The sequence below is a fragment of the Phyllostomus discolor genome, chromosome 8, assembly GCF_004126475.2.
Source record: "Phyllostomus discolor isolate MPI-MPIP mPhyDis1 chromosome 8, mPhyDis1.pri.v3, whole genome shotgun sequence".
Lineage (NCBI taxonomy): Eukaryota > Metazoa > Chordata > Mammalia > Chiroptera > Phyllostomidae > Phyllostomus > Phyllostomus discolor.
The window spans coordinates 100,755,688-100,774,410 of NC_040910.2; the positions used below are offsets into that span (position 1 = coordinate 100,755,688).

Consider the following 18,723-nt stretch of genomic DNA (forward strand, 5'->3'; position numbering starts at 1 on the left):
CTTGGCCCCCAGGCAGATGACTGGTTAGCCAGTGACGGGTAAGATCCTCAAGGGAGGGATGACCTAAGACAGGCACAGTTGAAAAGGGGCCCTCGGGGAAGGACTTAGGGGGCTATAGAAAAAGGGAGTGATGGACCCTTGCCCCTTGGGTTTGACATAGCCTGAGTCCTCATTCTGTCTGCAAGAAGTCTCCTAATCTCTTGGCTGCCTCACTTCCCCTGCTGACTTAAGCCTGAAACAACGCAGGATGTGGGTGCAGCCCTGTGCTGGAAAGGGTGGGTTGGTTCCCCCAGGGCAATCAGGCCTAAGAAAGAATGCATAAAATCCTGGGAAACCTGCTTTGCCAATACCCTTGATGTAGATGCTAAGGGTCCAAGCATAGAATGAGTTTGTTTCCCAAAGTTTTATGACCCTTCAGCTAACTGACCCTGACTCAGAATAAGCCCTCACAATTCTTTGAATATTATCTATTGTTTGATCATTACTGCCTGACAGTGATTGATGAACTTTACCTGTATTCCTGTACAAGTTGAGCCCAATGAAAGCCCACTGAGGAACAGGCTCCTGGCCCTTCCTGGAGAGATGGGCCACCTTTCCTCCCCAAGCAGATCATGTCTTGGTTGGTAGACTTATTTTCATCCCTGGCAGGCAGGGCCGGGGTGGGTGAGGGTCACAGGGGAGGACATACTAGAATGCAGATCCCCAGGCTGGCCCCAGAACCTGAATTTTAGTCATCAAACTGTACTGCTAAATTGCGGTGAAAGCATACACCATGAACATGAGATCAAAATTTTGTAAGGTTTTACTTTTTTATTTAGTCTATTTTAATTGTCCCAGTTGTTTGCCCCCCTCCGCTCAGCCCACCCCTCACTCCCTCAGTCCCCGCTCCATTGTCTGTCCATGGGTCATTCATACATGTTCTTTAATCCCTTCCCCTTCCTTTTCAAGATTTTATTTTTAGAAAGAGGGGAAGGGAAGAAGAAAGGGAGATAAACACTGATCAATTAAGTGGTTGCCTCTCACACACCCCTAACTGGAGACCTGGCCCACAACCCAGGCATATGCCCTAACCTGGAGTTCAACCTGTGACCTTCCAGTTCACAGGACAGTGCCCAGCACACTGAGCCAGGCCAAGTTGGCTAAATTTTAAATTGAAAAATAATTTAGAAAACGTTAACCCTAATTGACTTGAGATTATATCAAGCTTAGTGTACTTATCCCTCATGTGTAGCAGTATGCATTAAAAATCTAATACTGAAATAAAAACATCTTTCACGTGGAAGTGACATTTAGCTTACACCTGTTTCCTAACAGATAATAGGTATTCATAGACACCCACCTGTTTCATTCATCTCCAATTTTTAAGCCAAACTCCCAGTGATCGGTGCCAACCCAGCAAAATTCATCTTAAAAGCAGAGAAGGTAAACTTTGTAACCACTCACTGCTCTGGCCCAGGAAACAGGCAGGACCATTTCCCCCCAGAGAGAAAGCAGGAGGGCTGCGCAGCGTATTCATGTACCAGCAGTAGGCCGGGCACTAGGTTACCTCCTTTACATCCATTATTTAAGCCTGTGCTGCAGTGATCTCATTTTACAGATGTCTTTAGGCCCCCGTTTCCTTAGACGTAACTTGCCCATTTGCAGTCAGCAGAAATGCACATCTGGATGACAGAACGTTTCACTGTCAAGTTTAAATAAATGACTTGTACAGTAATAAGTACACATTTCTACATCAGCTAAAGAGGTTGGGGCATTAGGTTGCTTCCTTAGATAAGAGTCCTCAGCGTGGTCCTTGCCAACCTTGCTACTTTCCCACCTAGAGTCTTGAGGTGTACAGAGGTGCTAAGGAGGATCAGATCACTCTTCCATAATAAGCAGGGCTAATTAGTTCTGGATAATGCTACTCTAGCCAGAGAACCAAGTCACTTCTTCCGGCGTACCAAGGAAGTACAGAAGGCTGCACCCACTTTTCCAAAAGGCTTTATTGGTAAGTATACTTTAGAAAACAAAAATCGATCCTATGGCTTCCAAGTCAGTGGAATGGATAGCTGTGTCCAGGGAAACACATCCAAGTGGAGCCCAAAGGGACTGACACTTTGTCCACCCCTTTATTCATAGATCCAGTCAAAAGCACAAGGCTTGTAGTCGACCAGTTCGTCAGGCTTAAACCACAGGCTGATTTCTCTCTCGGCACTTTTTACTGAATCACTGCCGTGAATGATGTTCCTGAGAAAGAACAAATACTAGTTAACACGCTGCAAAGTGCAAATGTCTGTCTGACAGATAAAGCAAAGGACGACACTGCAGACCTTCCAGCCAGGTTGTCACTGGAAGCATAAACCTTCCCCCAAAGTATCTCCTCTTAACCACAATCATAAAAGTACTTAGTTAAAAACATTCCTTGGTTCTACTTTATTATGCTTCCGGGTTTCCCCAAACCCTTCAAAATAGTACTTGTACCCCAAGAATGCTGTGTCACAAAACATTCCTTCTCCAATTTTGAAAAATACAGGGAGAGTCAAACCCACCCAGACCAAAACCTGAACTTGACATGATGCATTCATTATCAAGGGCATTTTCGGTTGAATTTTCTTAACACTAATTTACAAGGCCCAACCACGACATTCACGCTCATTTGACAATCCCTTTATTCCATTGGAATCTCTTAATTGTAAAGTTTTTGTATAGATTTTTGCATAGGTGAGGGGCCACAAGGTTAAGTGACAGACCCACGGACGTAGTGCCACAAATAGCAAAGCCGAGGCTAGCACGCTTTCCTCACACTTGTTCTGCTATCGCACGCAGCTCCCTCGTGTGATGACGTCTTGCCTAAAATATGAAGTAGCACAAGCAGCCTAGGGAAGTAGGTATTTAAAAACATTTGCATCTGATGATAATTACTACCTACTTTAGAACTTCAAATTCTTCTAAAATGGGGATATGCCAAAAAAAATGTTTCATACCCCATTTAAAATGGCTTTGAGGAAGTCATAAGCACCCCTCAGGACTTACCTGCCAACTTGAATGCAGAAGTCCCCTCGAATGGTGCCTGGCTTAGAATCTGCTGGATTGGTCTCCCCGAGCATCATCCTCCCTGTCTTCACCACGTTCAGCCCCTCCCAGACCTTGACGGTAGGGAAAGGGAATTGCATCAGGTCTGCCACTCAGGACATTAGGAACAAACGTTTACCCCTACCTAACAGCACCCATCAATCAAACCAATCAGTGACATGAGTATCAGCTAACCCCAGTAGATAGCAGGTGGCTGTGTAAATACTCCATACTCCATCCCAGACATATTGCTAGTATAAAAAGTCTACCCAACTTGGCAACTTTCCAGTGAGGTGAAGATAAACAACACTAAAGAATCCCGCCCTGGCTGGTGTGGCTCAGTGGACTGAGTGCCAGTCTGTGAGCCAAAAAGTCCACCAGCTCAATACCCCAGTCAGGGCACATGCCTGGGTTGCAGGCCAGGTCCCCAGTTGGGGGCAGGCGAGAGGCAACCTATTGATGTATCTCTGGCATGTTTTTCTCCCTCTCTTTCTCACTCCCTTCCCCTCTCTCTGAAAGTAAATAGATAATCTAAAAAAAGGAATATGACACAGTCATTGACCAAGGCCAGTTACTTTCAGCCCTCGGTTTCCTGGGCTTCCCTTCCTCACCAGTATGCACTTACCATGGCCACCACAGGCCCTGAGTTCATGTACTTCACCAGCCCGGGGTAGAACGGGCGGTCTTTCAGGTCAATGTAGTGCTCCTTCAGCAGTTCATTGGAGGCCTGGCAATGAAGAGGAGGTACCGATTAGCAACTACCCTGGAAAGGCTCGAATATGGCTCCATCAGCTTCTCAGATTCCCACTAACATGGCAGCATCTCTTAAAGTCCAATTCAGTATTTTGGCCCACATTTATAAGGTGTTAAAAAAAAAAAAACCATCATCCAGCCCTTCAGTGTGGCACAGTTGGTTGAAGCCTTGGCCCACACACTGAAAGGTTGAGGGTATGATTCCCCGACAGAGCACGTAACTATGTTGTGGGTTCAGTCTGGGTCTGGCGCGTCTAGGAGACAACCGATGGAGGTTTCACCCTCATACCACTGTTTCTCTCCTCTCCCTCCTCTAAAATCAGTAAGCATATTTTTTAATCCCACAATGAAACTGACCCTATTTTACCAAAAGACTGCTCTGCTCATGACGACAGCTTCATAGTATCAATGACGTTATGGCTGTTATCCTTAAAGTAGATGGTTTGAGGATCCAGACTTAGGGGGGTAAGTGTTGGTGCAACTGAGGGAAATGTGCCAGATGCAGGTCCTGTAGGCTCCTCTGGACCATCACAACGCCCGCTTGCACATTTTAGATGTTAAGTGAGAACATTCTCTTCACTGATGGGCTTGGTTAAAATTTCAGTACTTAGATACCTATCCCTTAAGGTACGGATCTGTGTGCCGCAAACTTAATGTGGAAAAGACAATTACAACAAAGCCTGCAGAGAAAGGGCAGAGGAAGGCACACCCCACCTAAAACTTCATCTCAGTGTTGCAAGCTAAAACACAAAAGGATCCCAAGGTCCCCTTCCAAGCACAGGTAGACCCACATGGGCCATGGGAAGGGGCCTGGGGCGCTGGCTTTCTTCACTCTCTACTCTCTGCTGCCCCCCAGTGACAGATGGGCAGGCCTCAGTCCCACGCAGCCGCAAGAAGGAAGCCTGTCCAAAGCGGGAGTCACGTTACCTACGCTTAACCTTTCCAAGGGCGTCCCTGCTCCCGGGCCTCCGGAAAGGGTCTGCGGGCAGAGGGCCAGGGGAGGGGGCAAAGAGATTCCTGCGGGGGTGAAAGCAGCCATGCGGACTCCGATCCTGCGAGAGGCTGGCAAGACGCTGCCGGTATGCAAATACCTCTGCAACGGAGCTACTGGGGGCGGGAGAGGGGGGGACGCGTACCCTTAGGAACTTCATGGCCACGAGGCGGAACCCCTTCTGCTCGAAGCGCTTGATGATTTCGCCCACCAGGCCGCGCTGCACGCCGTCTGGCTTGATGGCGATGAAGGTGCGCTCCGTGTTGGCCATGGTCCTGCCGATGAAAGGTCCGGTAAGGGTCCTGGGTAGCCGGCACAGGCCGCGCCGGGCCTCTGCGCCCCGCTCCGGACCCAGGGGCCCACGTGGGCGCTCCCGTCCCCCCTCCCCTCCCCCTGCCGCCACTGCGTGACACGTGGCTGCCCGGGCGCCTCTGCTCTACCCCTGCCCCGGCCCGCTGCCCCCCTGCAATCCCCTGAGGCCCGTGGAGGGCCCCACCAGGGTCCCGGGGGCCGTAGGAGCCTGAGTTCCCGCTGGGACCCGGCCCAGAGGCCTGCGCGGACAAGGGGCGCCTGAAGACCCGGATCCGCCCTACACGACACCAGCTGGTGAGGAGACAGGGGGAACAGGGGGGGAGAAGCGTCCCCATCGCCTTACCGAGAAGCGGGCGGGCGGGCGGCAGCTGCGCTGTGCTGCTGAGCCGGAGCGGAGACGGGTACGGACCACCGGAGCTGAGAGTCGCCCGCGAAGGAGGGGCGCTTGGCGGCCACACCCCTGAGGGCCCCGCCACCCAACCCGGCGACCGGACGCTGCGGGAGGCCTCTGTCCACGCCCCGGGTTTGCGAGTCTGGGTTTTGGGGCAGGAAGTGATTTCTTCTCCACGTAGAAGTCCCACAAGTGAAAACTAGGCAGGTCTAAATCCAATTCCTCTCTTCCTCCCCCCACCCCCCCCCCCCACACACACACACAAATCTGCTCCTGGTCTTGAGTTCTTATCCAGGTCAACACCATCTGCTTTCACCATCCACCCGAACACCCAAAATTGAGATTTCTTTCCTCCCTCTCATGCACTCACCAGTCCCTACCCTTCCTCCCCGTGAATCCCAGTCTTCCCCTTCGTTCGCTCTGTCGGGTTCCAGCCCTCGCCTCCCTCACCGCCCTCCTCCCGCCCCCGTCTGGAAGATGGTATTCCAACCCCTTAGCAAAATACCCCGTAGTTAACCACGGTATGCCCTGCTCCCTCCTGCCTGTCTCCCTCCACCCCACCCCCACGTTTCCAGCCCCAAGTAGCTGCTCTGTTCCCACCCAGCGTAACTGTGGTCAAGTCATCCACTTCAGCCTGAGACACACCCTTGACAAAATTCTAGACTGTTGTAGAAATCAGGCCTACCATCCATTTGCACGCAATCCCCACCCCTTGGTGGTTGGTGCCAACCTCTGCCTTTTACCGCTTCTTTCTTACTGGAACCAAGTCCCCTAGCTCATCACCAGCCCTACTTACCCACTTGAATTTTTTTTCCAGCTTTACTGAGGCATATTTGACAAATAAAAGTTTTATATATTTAAGACATAGTTGAGTATAATTCGATGTTCTGATACACATACAGGGGTGGGCAAAAATAGGTTTACAGCTGTTCTTATGGAAAAAGACCCAGGTTATGATCATGACAATAGACTGCTTTGCATGCTCACAACTGCAAACCCACTTTTGCAAACCCCTGTGTGTGTTACATGATCAACATAAATATCACTTAACATAGTTATCAGTTTCTTTATTGGGGGGGTGTAGTAAGAACATGTAAGATCCCTCTTAGCAAATTTACTTGTGCATATGTGTTTTGTGTGTTGTTTATTAGTTTTAATTTTTGATTTAGCAAAATTCAAGTAAACACTACATTATACGGTACTGTTAGCTATAGTCAGGGCACCGTGCATTAGATCTCCAGCTTGGACATTTAAATAAAAGTAACTTTCCGTTTGCCTCTGTTAAAGCATCCAAATCAATGTCCTAACAAATCGAAGCATTTACCAGATTTATTCCACTTCTTTTGAGGCCATCCCAGGGACCCAGGCCCACAATGCACATAGCCGTTCCATTTTGGTGTAGTTACACCCCCAACTCCCCCATTCGCTGAGGCCCTGAGCACTTCTTGAGAGCAGGAAGGATACCTTTTGTTTCCAATGACTCCTCCATGCCCAGGACAGTCCTGGCAACTGTGGGGGTTCAGACTGAGCTGCCCCAAGATGTGCTTCTGTGGTATGTGTTGTTTTAAGCTAAAGGCAATTTTAGCCGAGGCCTCAAGAGAAATTTTTGCCTCTCTCTTAACTACTGGGAACTGAATTAAGGCCCTTGCCCATAATAAGAGATTATCAGAGATAACCTCGTTTGACCTACCTATGTAGCAGGGTGAACTACTAACTCCTGAACACGTGTTCTCCCTGCAGTGACCTTCTGAAGTCCCCAGGTGCCTTCTCTTATCGCCTAGCTCAGAAGGTCATATAGATCCATTTTCCTTTCTGCCCTTGAACCTCTTGTGCACGGGGGTCTCTGACCCTGTCGTGCATGCAGTGTTCGCATACACATGAACTTACACTTGGTTGTCTTCTTTTGTTACACTGTCTCATGTCTATTTGATTATGAGAGCAGCCAGAAAGAACCTTGAGGATGGAGGAAAGTTTCTTCCTCCCCCACACAACCTAACAGAACCTTGGTAAATAGATGCCCGTTGACGGGCTCGGTGACAGAATGCGTGGGATGCAGGGGGAACAGGGACAGGCAGAGATTTGAGTGTAGATGTGTGATCTCTCAGGCCATTGTAAATAGTTCCTTTAGTGTTTATATTCTCTGTTCACTCAGGTTAGCTGGAGAGAGTACATGGGAAGAAAAAAGAATACAAAGCAATACAGCAACACGTAATAGGGAACTCGATGAATCCCAGTTGGGGTGAAACATTTTAATCGAACGGTAGCATGTAACACTGCACAGGGAGCACTCACAGCTCCAAGAGCGTCCCTCCGGATAACCAGGAAGCTCTCAGAAATAAGTAGGTCGGCTCCGGTCTGGTCCCCTGCCGTGGGAGGGAGAGGGAGTGGAGTGAGAGCAGCACTGTCAGCCGCTTCCACGTCACTCATAGATCCAGGTCTGAGCGCAGCTCTTGTAATCTACCAGCTCCTCGGGCCGAAACCACAAGGCAATCTCCTTCTCCGCGCTCTCCACAGAGTCACTGCCGTGGATAATGTTCCTGGGTGGGGAACGAGGACACGTTACTGAGACCACAGGGGCTAGACTGCCCTGGGGACCCCCCTCACTCCCATTGCCAGAAAGCCCATAGACACCCACAGCAGAAAAAACCCTGTGCCCTCAGTTCACATTAAAAGGAAAAAAACCGCCCTGGCTGGGGTGGATTGCACGCTGGCCTGCAGACCAAGTCACTGGTTTGGTTCCCAGTCGGGGCACATGTCTGGGTTCCAGGCCAGGTCCCCAGTTGGGGGGCATGTGGCAGGCAACTGATCAATGTATCTCTCACACATTGATGTTTCTCTTTCTTTCTCCCTCGCTTCCCCTCTAAAAGTACATAAATCTTTAAAAAAAATAGCAAATTTGTTTTTAAAAAAGAAAAATAAAAGGAGAAAACCCACGACTACCTTTAACGTAGGATGAAGAATGCCCTCCCCGCACCCTGCCTTCCTAGCACCACTGAGGCAAACAGCGAGGGGCTTCAGGAAGGACTCCGGCCAGCAAGGTGTGTTACCCCAGGCTCTGTCCTCCCCAAAGAGGAGGACATCTTCTCAACTACAGCGGTGCTGGCGACCAAAGGCAGACAGCCTACAAAGCCAAACACCAGCTTAAGGGAGAGAAAAACAATGAACTGACTTAAAATTGATCTGCATAAGGTATCATGGCCCTCCCCAGCTGTAGGAACCCAAATTCTTATTGCATCTCAGATTTTGGAAAAGGGTAAAAAGTACCAATTCCCACCTGCCAACTTGGATACAAAAGTCCCCTCGGATGGTCCCAGGTTTGGAATCCGCTGGGTTGGTCTCTCCAAGCATCACCCGGCCTGTCTTCACAACATTCAGCCCCTCCCAGACCTCCAAGGACAAAAGAAGGTAGGGTCAAGGAAGAAAACCAATCTCAGCAGAAAACCTGAAGACTACTAATTCAAAAAAGAAAAGTAAAAAAACCCCTTACAACAACATTCATTCATTGAACAAATCCATTATCTGCCCATCCTCCCTTTCGAGATGTGTAGACGAGGAAAGCTGTGAAAACAAGTCCCTACTTTGTTTCATTCATGACTGCATCCCCAGTGTCTTCTATAGAAAAGAGCGTGGCAAAATGATGACAACCAATACGTATTTGAAGAGTTACTATGTTGAGTCCTGCCCTCCGGAGGCTTATAATCAGGCAGACCCATCCTGATCGCTCCCAGCTACGAGTCTTCAGTTCAGCGAGCAAATGTGATGTAGTGTTTAGTAGGCCAGAGACCTGACTCATATCTTAACTGTCCACCCCTCCCAGCCCCAGCTGCCTCTGCATCAGTGAGAATCTGGCAGCAGAAGCATGAATCACAACACTCACTCTTCACCCTCAACTGAGTCATTCATATCAACACCCCACACATGCACACTCACCATGGCAACCACTGGCCCTGAGTGCATGTATTTCACCAGGCCGGTAAAGAATGGGCGGTCCTTCAGGTCGATGTAGTGTTCCTTGAGAAGGTCTTCAGAAGCCTATTGCACAAGACAGACAATGAGAATTGGCCCCCAGAACCAGGAACCAGTGCTTATTTCCCCCTCACCCGTCCTGCTGTTTAAAATGTGAGCTCCCAGCTTACTTGATTCTGTTATAACCCAATTCATTCTCAAGACTACCATGACTGCCCCCGCTGGTGTGGCTCAATGGATTGAGCGCCGGCCTGTGAGCTAAAAGGTTGGCAGTTCAATTCCCAGTCAGGGCACATGCCTGGGTTGAGGGCCAGGGTCCCCAGTTGGGGGTGTGCAAGAGTCAACCAGATGATGCATCTCTCCCACAGTGATGTTTCTCTTGCTCTCTTTCTCCCTCCTCTCCGCTCCCTCTAAAAGTAAATAAATAAAATCTTTAAAAAAGAGAAAGAAAAAACTACTAGGACCAAAGCCGCTTCAGCTTTGTACCAATTTTGCCCCATTGACCCTGACTGATCAGATAAAGACACAGAATATTACATTCATATTCAGTCATCTTGCTTTAGACAGGAACTCTAACAATGCAATGCATTTCCATTCCCAGAGGAAGTCTCAGCTAAAATGTTAGAGGGGAGTGAGGAAGGTGGTTTTTACATTTGATCAGAGGCAAACTGAGCCAGGGACGCTTCACGCTGACTCAGGGGACGAAGGGCTGGGGTCGTGATCACGCAATTCTCACAGCCATTTGCAAACCACCCGAAAGTTCACGACATCTAGCAATAAATAATTCTGAAGAATGAGTTAGACCTCTCACATTACAAGGCTGATATGTGAGAAAAAAATCAATTTAACTAAAGTAAAGGCCATCTGCTGAGCAATTCCAACTCAACTCAACCGTGTTCTCTCTCTGCCACTGCATATGGACTTGTCAGGGGGCTAACAAGTTCCTCCAGTTTTTTCAGTTTCACGGTACTGCACTGTGTGAAGCATATTGCACATTTCAGTAACGCGCACCCACATGTGGAGATCTGCTGTGCAAAAGCACGTCCAGGACATCCTCAGGCCCCGCCCCCATTGACAAGGTCACTGCCAAAGTAAACCCACACAGCCATGTGTTCATTCCACGTTAGCAGGTCATCCTCACTGTCCCTTTCCATCTGAATCGAGGATTAAAGGTTGTCTCCTCACACACACTGCCTTGACTTTCCCTTACCAGAACACTCTCTTACTGCTAGTAACTGGCTTTTCTTTTCTCTAGTCTGCAAAACAGAGCAGGCTTCTGGGGGGCAGGGGAGGACCTCAAGTTTTCCCTCAACTCCGTCCTCCACATCAGGTTCAAATAACCCTGCAGACTCATGGCAGCTACCCCTCCTCCCACTCTTCACCAAGCCTGGGGCTCAGACACTTGAGTTAAAACCCCAGCTGCATCACTGACTATGTGCTTTCAGGCACGTGACTTAACCTCCAAGTCTCAGCTTCCTGTCACTAAGAACCACAGGAACAGGAATAAGCACCTCTCAGGGTTACCATGAGGGCTAGATGAGAAAACACACGTGCCCAGCACATGGTAAGTGTCTGATCAACTACACTTGATTTCATTTTGCCTTCAAACCTAACACAAAATGCAAACCTTCTGAAAGGCACTGCTTGTCCAGCACCCGGCTCTAACCATTCCATCATGCTCTCCCCTCAGCATTAACGTCAGTTTACTCCCTTGAGAATTACAGCAGTTTTTCTAGACATCACATAGGAAATCAGCTGTAAATCAAACTAAATTTAAGATGCACTAGAAGAGTCCAAAGTTGACTCTTTTAATAGAAAAAAAGACTGTCCCCCAATGTATTTTCTTTGAGAATGTGAATTCTCCTTTCCCAGGTTTGTTTGAAGAAGGGTCCTTGGCCAATCAACCGGTGCATTTTTTGAAATACTGCTTTTCAGGTGTTTTGCAAAAGTGTCTGCTCCCTGCTGTTTCAGATGGGCCTCCTAGGGGGCAAAACCAAACTTTTCCCCCACACGCCTTGATGGTGCCTCATATATGCTAGACAGTAAGTGGGTGGTAAATGATGATGGAAAGATTTCCTTTGGAGGAGGAAAAAATGTCTAAAATTATCTGCTCAGGAAGCTCAAAGGCAAAGCTCAACCATGACCAAAGCTTTGAGTCAGAAATCACAGTCCTGTCCTGACTGGCGTGGCTGAGCACCAACCTGTGAACCAAGGGTTGCTGGTTCAATCCCCAGTCAAGGCATATGCCTGGGTTGCAGGCCAGGCCCCCAGTAGGGGGTATGTGAGAGGCAACCACACACTGATGTTCCTCCTCCTCTCTTTCTCCCTCCCTTCCCCTCTCTCTCAAAATAAATACATAAATAAATCTTTAAAAAAAGAAAAAGAAGGAAAGAAATCACAGTCCTGTAGTAAATATACAACTCTGCATTGCTAAGGGAAAGGGGAGGCTATTTTTTAAAGTCCCAAAGATCTTGGTTTGTTTCAAGACTCAGCTATGCTCTAGGTCACCGAAAAGTTAACCTACAACAATCCCTTGTCCTACAAAAGAATAGGAATAGGAAGAGTAAAGTCCACTTACCTGTATGAATTTCATTGCAACGAGGCGGAACCCCTTCTGCTCAAAACGCTTGATGATCTCCCCCACAAGCTGGCGCTGGACCCCATCAGGCTTGATGGCGATGAAGGTGCGCTCACTGTTGGCCATGGTCCTGGGGATCGACAGGTGGGACAGCACTCATCAGCGAAACAGCAGTAAATATCCTGCCTACATCATTATCCTTCCCAAGCGGATTACCCCATAAATCTGATTTAATTTTTCATGTCAACTCCAAGTCTCTCTAGTAAAAACCCAATTCCTCCTCAGTCCTCTCATGGATAAACTAATATTCCAGAATGGAAAAGAGTCCAAAGGCAGAAGCTATAATTTCTATCTTATTTTATTTATTTTTAAGATTTTATTTTTTTTTTAAAGAGAGGGGAAGGGAGGGAGAAAGAGAGGGAAACATCAGTGTGCAAGGGAAACATCGATTAGTTGCCCCTCACACGCCCCCTTCAGGGACCTGGCCAGTAACCCAGGCATGTGCCCTGACCAGGAATCAAACCAGAGACCTTTTGGTTCACAGGTCGGTGCACAACCCACTGAACCACACCAGCCAGAGCATATTCTATTTTATTTAATACACTTATATTAAATATCTACTGTGTACCCAACACTGTGGCAGAACTAAAATAGGGGATGTAAAATATATATATATATATGTATGTATGTGTGTGTGTGTGTGTGTATATATATATATTTTTTTTTACATCCCCTGTTAAGATATATATACCTTAATCACCCCAAAGAGAAAAACTACACTAATATGAAAGGGACCTCTGATCCCAGGCAGTGTGAAACATGGTTTCACCTACTACATCATGGTAGTAGAACTGGAAAGAGTTTCAGAGATTATTTCATTACAATCTCCTTCATTTCACAAATGAGGAAACAGATCTATGGCACCAGAATGCAGGCCAAAACCCAGATTTCCCAACCCTATGCAATTTATGCTACGTGATAAGATGTAATGAATGATCTGACTAACCAATAAACACTGGATTGGGGCGCGGGGAACTGCAGCCATTAGTAATATCTGATACAGGACACCACGCTGGATGGAAGCCTAGAAAGCATCTATTCCAGATCATTCCTTTTACAGAGAAAGCTGCGCTCAAGATCTGCTCTGCCTCCACAGGACGAGAAAGGAGGCCTCTCACCTTGAAAGGCAATTTCTCAAATGGATAGCAGCAGCATCTCCTGGCTCTATCTCCCCATACTTTAGTTAACCTATTATAGCACCTTAACAAGGCATTTGAATTTTATGTTTGTGTGTCTGTCTTCCCCAGTGATCTGTTGTCTGTCCCTGGGCAGACACCTAGCCACAGGGCCTCGCACTAAACAAATGCAAAAAAAAAAAAAGGTTCTAAGTGATAATCGCCCTGTCCTTCCAAGAAAGAGACAAAGTCCAAAGACTGGAGAAGAGCCTCCGATGGATGTTCGAGACAAGCATGGATTCGCCAAGAGAAAATGTGGCTTAAAAGCCAGAAATAGGCGCTATAAATGTCCCTCCACGCCCACCCTGACATACACTTGTCATTCGTTCTGCAATGATATACTGAGCGCTAACTCCGTGCTCACGACTGCGCTCGACAAAAACAAGTAAGGCACAACCCCTGCAGTCGCGGCGTTAAGGGAAAGGCAGCCACGAGCCTCGGACAAAGGCGAATCCACGTGGACGTGTGCTGACAGGTATGCACCTGCTGAAAGACGCTCTCCTACCCTTCCCTCCCATTCAAACCCTCTCTCCACCTCTCGGAGCGGAACTCACACGACTCCTTCACCTCCCCGCGCCCCCGACCCCACTGCTCTCTCTTTCCTCTCAGGACCCTGAACCCTTCTCACCCCTCCAGCTGCTGGCACTTCCACTCCGCCTCCTGTCGCCGGCACCGGAAACCCGCCCCGGCCCCACGTGGTTCCCAGCACCCGCACGGGCGGAACCCTTCTGCTCAGATCGGTTACCCTAAAGCCCTTTTTGCAGAGCACCACTCGCTCACGCTTCCTCTTGTGAGTCGGGCATCATTTTAGGGAGCACTTTTAGATATTTAACTTCCGGTGCTGCTCTTCCGGCAGGCTGCGGCCATCTTTTTTTTTCTCCCTCCTGGAGCAAATTGGCTTGCCAGGAGGTGGCGCTCGTACTTTGCCTGAAGTCTGAACGCGCTCCTGACTCAGAGGTATAGACACGTCGTCTGGCTTTACATTTCCTCGTTCTTTCCAGTCTGTCAAACAATAAATTCTTTATCGAGTACCTACTATGTGCCTGCCACTGTCCTAGGACCTGGTGGTATAGCAGTAAACTCTCTTGGTACTTCTGGTGGGGTTGGGAATGCAGCAAACATAAACAGATGTATATCGCATTATGTAAGTGCCGTTAGAAAGTCGGAGGGGGAGGGGAGGCAGGGAAGATCGAAGGAGTAAACTTTTTTTTTCAGATTTTATTTATTTTTAGGGAGAGGGGAAGGGAGGGAGAAAACGAGGGAGGGAAATATCGATGTGCGAGGGAAACGCTGGATCAGTTGCCGGCCCCACCGCGCCTCCTGCGCACGCGCACCCCCCAACCGGAGACCTGGCCGGCAACCCGGGATTGCGCCGGGACCGAGAATCCAGCTGGCAACCTTCCTGTCTGCGGGAGACGCCCAACCCCCTGAGCCACACCAGTCAGGGCTGGAGTAAAGTATTTTAAAAGTCGGTTGAGGAAATCTCTCTCTGAGGAGGCGACGCATGAAATAAGAGAGCAAGTCCGGTGATTATCCGAGAGCAGAGTATAATAGTGGGCGTCCAGTGGCTGAAAATGCAGTTGGAGAAGCGCCAGATTATGCTACGCTGAGAAGCCATAGGAGCATTTTGATCAGGACATGGCATCATCCGTAAACATTTTTCAAAAATTCTGACTGCCGTAGAAGGAATGCATAGGGGTGGGGCGGGTAAGATGCAAAGTGGAATGAGGAGCGGTTTCAACAAATGGCGCTGAGCAACTGGACATCTATAGAGAAAAAAAACTCTACCTAAACCTCCTACCTTAAGCAAAAAGTCACCCAAAATGGATCATAGATTTAGATGTCAAATGTAAAACTCTAAAGAGTTTAGGAAAAAAATCTAAAAAGTCTAAAGACCAAGGGCTAGGCAAAGATTTTTTAGACTTACCACCAAAGGGACAACCCATAAGAGAAAAAAGTTGATAAATTGGGTCCTATTGAAATTTAAAACTTTTGTTCTTCGAAAGGCTCTGAGAAGAGGATGAAAAACCAAGCTACAGGGTGGGAGAAAATATGAACAACCTACATATCCAACATAGTCCTTGGATCTGAAATACATAAAGAATTCTCAACTCAACAGTATAAAAAATCAAATTAGAAAATGAGCAAATGGTAAGAATGAACATTTCACTGAAGAGGTTATACAGCTGGTGAATAGATAGGCAATTAAAAGATGTTTAACATCTTGCCCTGGCTGGCGTAGCTCAGTGGATTGAGCGCGGCCTGGGAACCAAAGTGTCCCAGGTTCGATTCCCAGCCAGGGTACATTCCTGGGTTGCAGGCCATAACCCCCAGCAACCGCACATTGATGTTTCTCTCTCTCTCTCTCTCTTTCTCTCTCTCTCTCTCTCCCCCCCCTCCTTCCCTCCTCCCTCCCTTCCCTCTCTAAAAAAAAAAAAGATGTTTAACATCATCATTGGCCATTAAGGAAATGCAAATTAAAACCACAATGAGGTATCATAATAGCTAAAAGTAAAAAATAGTGACAATACCAAATGCTGTCGAGGAGGTGGAGAAACTGGACCCACTCATACATTGCTCGCGGTAATGCAAAATGAGAGAGCCGCTCTGGAAAAGCTTGGCAGTTTCCTGTGAAACTAAACATGCATTTAACGTATGACTGAGCAATTCGCTCCTGGTTGTTTATCCCAGAGTATTAAGATATGATCTGTTCTCACCTTTAACAGGAACCTAAACAACAAAACAAAGAAACAAGCAAAATATAACCAAAGACACTGAAATAGGGGACAGACTGACAGTGACCAGAGGGGAGAGAAGAGGGAATTTCAGGGGAGAATGGGAAGGGTTTACAGGAACAAATTTTAAGGACACATGGACAAAAACTAGGGGGTGGGGGGTAATGGGAGGGAAGTGGGGAGGGTTGGGTGGGTGGGCTGGAATGGGAGTAAAAGGGAGAAAACTGTACTTGAACAATGATTAAAATAAAATTAAAAAATAAATACATACATACATAAAAAAAGATATGATCTGTTCACACAAAAACCTATACATAAATATTTATAGCAACCTTATTTGTAATTACCAAAACTGGAAATAACCCAAATGTCCATCAAGTAAATGCTTAAACAAACTATGGTTCATCCATACCTTGAAACACAATTTTAAGAAATTACTAATATACACAACTTGGATAGATCTCAAGGAAATTATGTTGAATGAAAAAAAAGCCAATTGACAAAATTACACACTATATTACTGCATTTATAAAATATTCTTGAAAAACCACATTATAGAGATAAAGAACAGATTGGTGGTTGCTAGGAGTTAGGGGTGGAAAAGAGGGCAGGGGTGTGTTCCTAAAGGCTTAGGAGCACAAGGGAGTCTTGTGATAAAAGAATTGTTCTGTGTCTAGATTGTGGTGGCAGTTACACAGTCTACACATGTGACAGAATTGCACAGAACTGTACACACACGAATGAGTGCATGTAAAACTGATTATATCTGAATAAATTCTGTAGATTATACCAATGTCAATTTTCTGGTTTTACTATTATACTATAATCATGCAAGACGTTACCAGTAGATGGCATGGGGTGAAGGGCATGTAGGACTTTCTTGTACATATTTTTTTAACTTCCCATGAATTTATAATTCTTTCAAAAAATTTTTTTAAATTTAAACAATGAGAAAACTGGTTGAGACTACAGTAGTAGTTCAAGGAGGAGGTGATGGTGGTTTGTAATAAGTGATGACAAAGGAGAGGGAGAAAAGTGGCTTAGGTATAGGATATGTATTTGAGGTTGAGCCTTGTGGGGAGGAACAAACTTTTCTCTACTCTCAAGATTCTTCTGGCTGGCCTAATAATCAAATAGACATGAGACAGATTAGCTAGAGAAAATAAACTAGATATATATATATATAAATTATCTGGCATTTGATTATAAATATATATAATTTATATATATATATATATAGTGTGTGTGTGTGTGTGTGTGTGTGTATGAAACCTGCATACATGAGAGAGTCAGAGACCCCACATGCAAGAGAGGTTCAGAGACAGAAAGGGGGGGGGGGGGGTGGAGTTGCATAAGGCATCCTGAGTTAGGGATAAGTAATGCACCTTGGGAGTTTCAAAGGGTCATTGCAAAATGATAAGAACAAAGGCTTAGTAGATTGAAGTTTGCCCTGCCCTAATAGATAGGTCAAAAAAGTTATCATTGAGAATAGCTTATTACAGGCAAGTTTCCTAATTCACATTCCAGGTAGAGGGAGGGGCAGAAATTTCTCTTGAACCAGCAGTTAAAGTTGACTTTAACCCAAAGTAATCTGCATATCATTGAGTCACACCTCCTGCTGAATACCCATAGCCCTTATATATCAATTATAATTCAATTAAAACAACAACAACAACAAAACATTGAGTCTATAGGTTTTGATGGGTGGGATGAGAGAAGAAAAAACTAGATGCTGATTCCCAGTATTTTCTCTTTTTTGGAGGGAGTACATTAAATATCAGTTCAATAGGGTTATTTACAAAGCTTCCTTTTAGTGGTTGGGATCCACTGTACTAGCAGTTTTCATTATTATTCTTAGTATCCTCCTCCTCCTCCTTCTCCTCCTCACTCAAGGACATTTTTTCATCGCTTTTAGAGAGAGAAAAACACCCATCAGTTGCCTCCCACATGCACCCGGACCACGAATGTAACCGGAAACCTAGGCATGTGCCCTGACAGAGAATCAAACCTGCAACATTTTGGTTACATCCAGCCAACCGAGCCACACCATCTGGTGTGGCACATTTGGAGCCACATCCCATACACCACAAGACTACAGGTTAGATTCCTGGTCAGGGCATGTACCAAGGTTACAGGTTCAATCCCTGGTTGGGGTGCATACGGGAGGCAACGATCAAGGTTTCTCATATCAACGTTTCTCTCTCCCCCTTCCACTCTCTCTCTAAAAATCAGTAAACATATCCTTTGGCAAGGATTTTTTAAAAGTTATTTAAAACCTCTATGTACAAACAAATCACATGGAGATTCGTTAAAACGCAGATTCTGATTCAGCAGGTCTGGAATGGAGCCTGGCAGTTTGATGACTTCAATGCCGTTGATTGAGAAATGCTACGAGACCAGGTCCTAGAGCCAGATTCTTTTACGTGGCTGATGTAAGCCTTAGGCGAGGAAGGGCTTGCCCAGGCAGATGCCGGAGAAGGGGAATGGGCGATAGAAGACAGGAAGGTCTCACCTCTTCCTGGAAGCCATCCTGATTACCGGACTCCACCCTAACCTTCCTTTCCCAACCCCACGCACAGCGCTCTAGGCTTCCACAGGTAAATGTTTCTGCAAACTAAACAAAAAAAAAATTAATAATTTAGAACATTAGAAAACAAAAGAAATTAGAACTAAAAGTAATCTCAATGGGGCATACAGACTAATCTCCTCTC

At 46.7% G+C, this 18,723-nt stretch overlaps 2 protein-coding genes across 2 annotated transcripts; both read right to left on the reverse strand.

Moving 5' to 3' along the window:
* Positions 1-1,962: 1,962 nt before the first annotated feature.
* LOC114502902 (nucleoside diphosphate kinase B) lies at positions 1,963-5,616 on the reverse strand. The gene is made up of 5 exons (XM_028520169.2): positions 5,451-5,616; positions 4,941-5,070; positions 3,677-3,778; positions 3,013-3,125; positions 1,963-2,226 (listed from the first exon to the last, which is right to left on the reverse strand). The coding sequence occupies exons 2-5, from the start codon at positions 5,064-5,066 to the stop codon at positions 2,109-2,111; spliced, it is 459 nt and encodes a 152-aa protein (XP_028375970.1). The 5' UTR covers positions 5,067-5,070; positions 5,451-5,616; the 3' UTR covers positions 1,963-2,108.
* Positions 5,617-7,714: 2,098 nt separating this feature from the next.
* LOC114502903 (nucleoside diphosphate kinase A) lies at positions 7,715-14,011 on the reverse strand. The gene is made up of 5 exons (XM_028520170.2): positions 13,906-14,011; positions 12,043-12,172; positions 9,429-9,530; positions 8,773-8,885; positions 7,715-8,035 (listed from the first exon to the last, which is right to left on the reverse strand). Exons 2-5 carry the CDS (start codon positions 12,166-12,168, stop codon positions 7,918-7,920), a joined length of 459 nt encoding a protein of 152 aa, XP_028375971.1. The 5' UTR covers positions 12,169-12,172; positions 13,906-14,011; the 3' UTR covers positions 7,715-7,917.
* Positions 14,012-18,723: the final 4,712 nt, after the last annotated feature.